General features: G+C 32.9%; 1 protein-coding gene across 1 annotated transcript; it reads left to right on the top strand.

The window, feature by feature from the left end:
* The first annotated feature begins 627 nt into the window (after window positions 1-627).
* Window positions 628-1,460, top strand: LOC108463314 (protein SMALL AUXIN UP-REGULATED RNA 12-like). Its single transcript, XM_017763264.2, has one exon. The coding sequence runs from the start codon at window positions 786-788 to the stop codon at window positions 1,098-1,100; it is 315 nt and encodes a 104-aa protein (XP_017618753.1). The 5' UTR covers window positions 628-785; the 3' UTR covers window positions 1,101-1,460.
* The last annotated feature ends 2,295 nt before the right edge of the window (window positions 1,461-3,755 follow it).

Below are 3,755 nucleotides of genomic sequence, written 5' to 3'. Positions count from 1 at the left end.
AATTATAAAGAACTATAGTAAAAGGACTAAATGCATTAAAAATGCATTCTACATTGTGTTAGGAAATATATTACAAAACCAAATTGTTAGTATTGAAAGGATAAATAAATTGAGTATAAATAAACAAAATAATCCATGTGTCATTGAAGTACTGATAGATATATTTGTATAGTGAACATTATCCTCCAAAAAACAAAAAATAATAGAAGATTTTTCTGGACCGGAAAAAAAAAATTCTAAAAACAGAACAGAAATTTTATTAAAAAAATAAGCACCAAAAGCGAAGCAGCAATAGCACATGTATTGGCCGTTTACTCTTAATTACTCAATATAATAAGTAATACTCTCTTAGAAATTTTTTCTCAAACTAATATGGAATTACCCGCATTGTACTACCAACACCTTGTACAAATTTTAACAAAAAAGAAAAACAAAAACATCAAGTTGCAGTGGCTATTTAATTCTACGATATCAACATTAGAAGTAGCTAAATCAGAAGATAGGGAAAGAGGGACCATTTTGTCATTAGGAGGACCAACAAAGAATAGAAATTCAAATGGGGTGGTTTGGCTCCCATCATGTCCTTTACACATATAACACACACATACATACATACCCTAATAACACCCGTGGCTTGTCCCTTTAGGGTTTGCCCCCACAGTCCCACATGACCCTTGAGGCTTAGCCTCAACTATCCATAAATAAATAACCCGCCATCTCCCCCTCCCAATCCTCCCATCCCACTACACCTTCTATTCTACTACCACTTCCACACAACAACAGCAATGGCAATTAGAAAACCATCCAAACTGCCTCAAACCGCAGTTCTGAAGCAAATCCTGAAGAAATGTTCAAGCTTAGGCAGGAAACATGGATATGACGAAGATGGGCTCCCACTTGACGTACCAAAAGGTCACTTTGCCGTTTACGTTGGTGAAAACAGAAACAGATACATCGTCCCTATCTCATTCTTGACCCACCCTGAGTTCCAATGTTTGCTTCGACGAGCGGAGGAAGAGTTTGGGTTTAACCATGATATGGGCCTTACCATCCCTTGTGAAGAAGTTGTTTTTCGCTCTCTTGCATCTATGCTTAAATGAAAATGGGAAAAAAGAATATATTGAGTTGCGAAATGAAGGGGTTCTGCCTTTGCATTTTTGGAGAAAGATGGCCAAGAGAAGCATAGCAACCATATATATTGAATAGCTAGTTTCTCTTTTTTCTAACATCATTTCTTCATTGTTATTCTTGATCCCTTTTGGGGTTCTTTCTTTTCTTTTTACTACTTCGAACCCGGGGTTTTTAATGTTTTATTAATTAGTTATTAGTGACTCTAACTAGACCTAAGAATTATAACATTTTCTGGGTCCAACCATTTGTATAAACTTGTGTTTCCTCACAAATTTTGTGAGAGAAGTTGAATGTTAAGGAAACAACCTTATTTTATCTTCCCATGCAAATCAGGTAAATATTTTCTTTATAATTATTATTATTAATTATAGCTTAGCTCTAGGTCGGGAAAAGCATAATCCTGAGTCAAACTCAAAACCAAAGCGGAGGACATGTAATGTAAGGAAAAACAAAAAAATTAGAATTAGCAACTTGTCTGAGAATGTGGAATCACAGGTTTCTTTTGTTCAACTGTTGCTCATAAGATATTTATATTTGGGTCATTATGTTTTTTTGTTTCTTTCTTTTCATGCCTGATTAGTGAAGGAAGAATACGGGTTTAAAATCAAATGTGCTAAATTTGAAAAAACTAGAAGAACTATTCTCATTCAAATAATGATACAAAATCAATTTTTTTAAATATTTGTTTATTTCAACTACTCATTAAAATTATCTTTATTATCACATAATATAATTTGAAATAAATGTTTCATGCAAGAAATTTCCTCGAAAAAGCAAAGGCATCATGATTGCATCCATATTTCATGCTCACGTATTAGTTGACTATTGGGGTATGCTCTTTACTCCATTAATGATGATTTTATCTGATCTAATCCTCAGCCAACATTAATTATTGCATTTGATACATCGCTCTCATTCTAAATACTAACCCCTTCAATCTTTTAAATCCAAGACTTTTCACTCTCTTCGAAGGTGTATAAATTTACTATATAAGATTAATGCATCATACTTGCTTTAGAGTATTTGGCGTAACACACGCAAAAGCTTTCAAAATAATTAATTTTAATTCACTTCAATCTCCTCAAAATTATAAAATAGTAAAATTTATAATTCAATTATAATATTTATAAAATTACATGTGTATCATTATTTTTATTTTAAATACTTTCATTTTTAACCTTAGTTTAATTATAATATTTCATTATTTTAAAAATGAATCAAATTTTTCATAGATTATAAATTGAGATACTCATTTAAAAAAAAAGTATAATTAAAGTATGGTTATGTTCGTTTCACAATTCATGAAACTTAATTTTTTTGGTGTTCGTGACTACCCCTCCCAATATTGTTATCTTCAAGGTTTGAACCTGAGTTCTCTTCATGGGAATGCAACATGCTTTACCACTATCTTATCTTTACATTTTTCCCAAACTTCGTCCCTTAAAGTATTTGGACTCCTTCAAGTTTGGTCATTATTTTTTGTTTTAACCATCATTTGCCTTTCTCTCTTAGCCACAAAATTTATCCAACTTAACATCCACTCCTATTCAATATAACTACCTTAAGGTCAGCTACTATACCAACTTGTTCGAAACGTATAATAGTGATACTTCAAATCTTATTACTCAAGCTATCAATACATGCACTATTTAGCAGATGAAAGACACATTGTGCTTGGAGTTGATGATAGAGGAGGTGTCTTTTTTCATATTAATCCTATAATGCATTAAACATTGATGGTATGCCCAATCTATTTTGTCGTATTTTTGGCATATTGTTGGTGTTGAGGTTTTGAGTTCTATCTAGAGTTACTTAGGGTAACCTCCCTATGCACAATGTCAATAAAATTGTTATCATTCTTATCCTTAGCATTGATAACCCAAAAAACCATGATATGATTACGATAATGATGCCCGTGTGTATTAGAAATGTGCTCATATTATAGTAAACATGTAATCATTTTCTATGTATTTGAATGATGAATAAATAAATTTCACATTTCATTGTTATCTCTTTTGCATTTTTGTCTTTAATATTTTGCATGCATAGAGAAATTTTGACAAGAAAATATTAGCTCATTGATGATCGAAGTTCAAATTGATGATAAGTGGCATTGTAAAAACATTTACATTGTGAGAAAGACAACTTACTTTAGTAGATAATCTAAACGAGTCTGTAATCTTATAAAAGAATAAAAGCGAGCATTTGCTTCAAATATTGGGAAGGATTGAGGTGTAACACCCTTTACCCGTATTCGACGCCAGAACAGGGTACGAGGCATTACCAGACTTAAACACAAGCAAACATACAATTCCGAGTCATAAATTTATGTCCAGATTAAAACCATTTGCATTTTATCATAAAGTCCCTAATACGAGCCTTTGAGGCCCAAAACATGCTTTGGAAGCAGTTCGAGACTAAGCCAAGAACTTTAGAAAATTTTATGACACTTGGAAAATTTTTGCTAAAACAGGGGTCACACGCCCGTGTGGGCAGGCCGTGTGGTCACACACGCCCGTGTCCCTGACCCGTGTAACTCTCTATTTGTCACACAAGAACAAATTGAAGTCACACAACTAAGACACACACCGTGTCCGGAGGCTATGTACTTCACATGGTTGAGA

Source organism: Gossypium arboreum, chromosome 13 (genome assembly GCF_025698485.1).
Source record: "Gossypium arboreum isolate Shixiya-1 chromosome 13, ASM2569848v2, whole genome shotgun sequence".
Classification (NCBI taxonomy): Eukaryota; Viridiplantae; Streptophyta; class Magnoliopsida; order Malvales; family Malvaceae; genus Gossypium; species Gossypium arboreum.
This window is presented reverse-complemented; position numbering and strand designations above follow the sequence as displayed.

What these genes read in the sequence shown, in the direction of transcription:
- LOC108463314 (XM_017763264.2), top strand. Translation starts at nt 786, where the DNA reads ATGGCAATTAGAAAACCATCCAAACTGCCTCAAACCGCAGTTCTGAAG.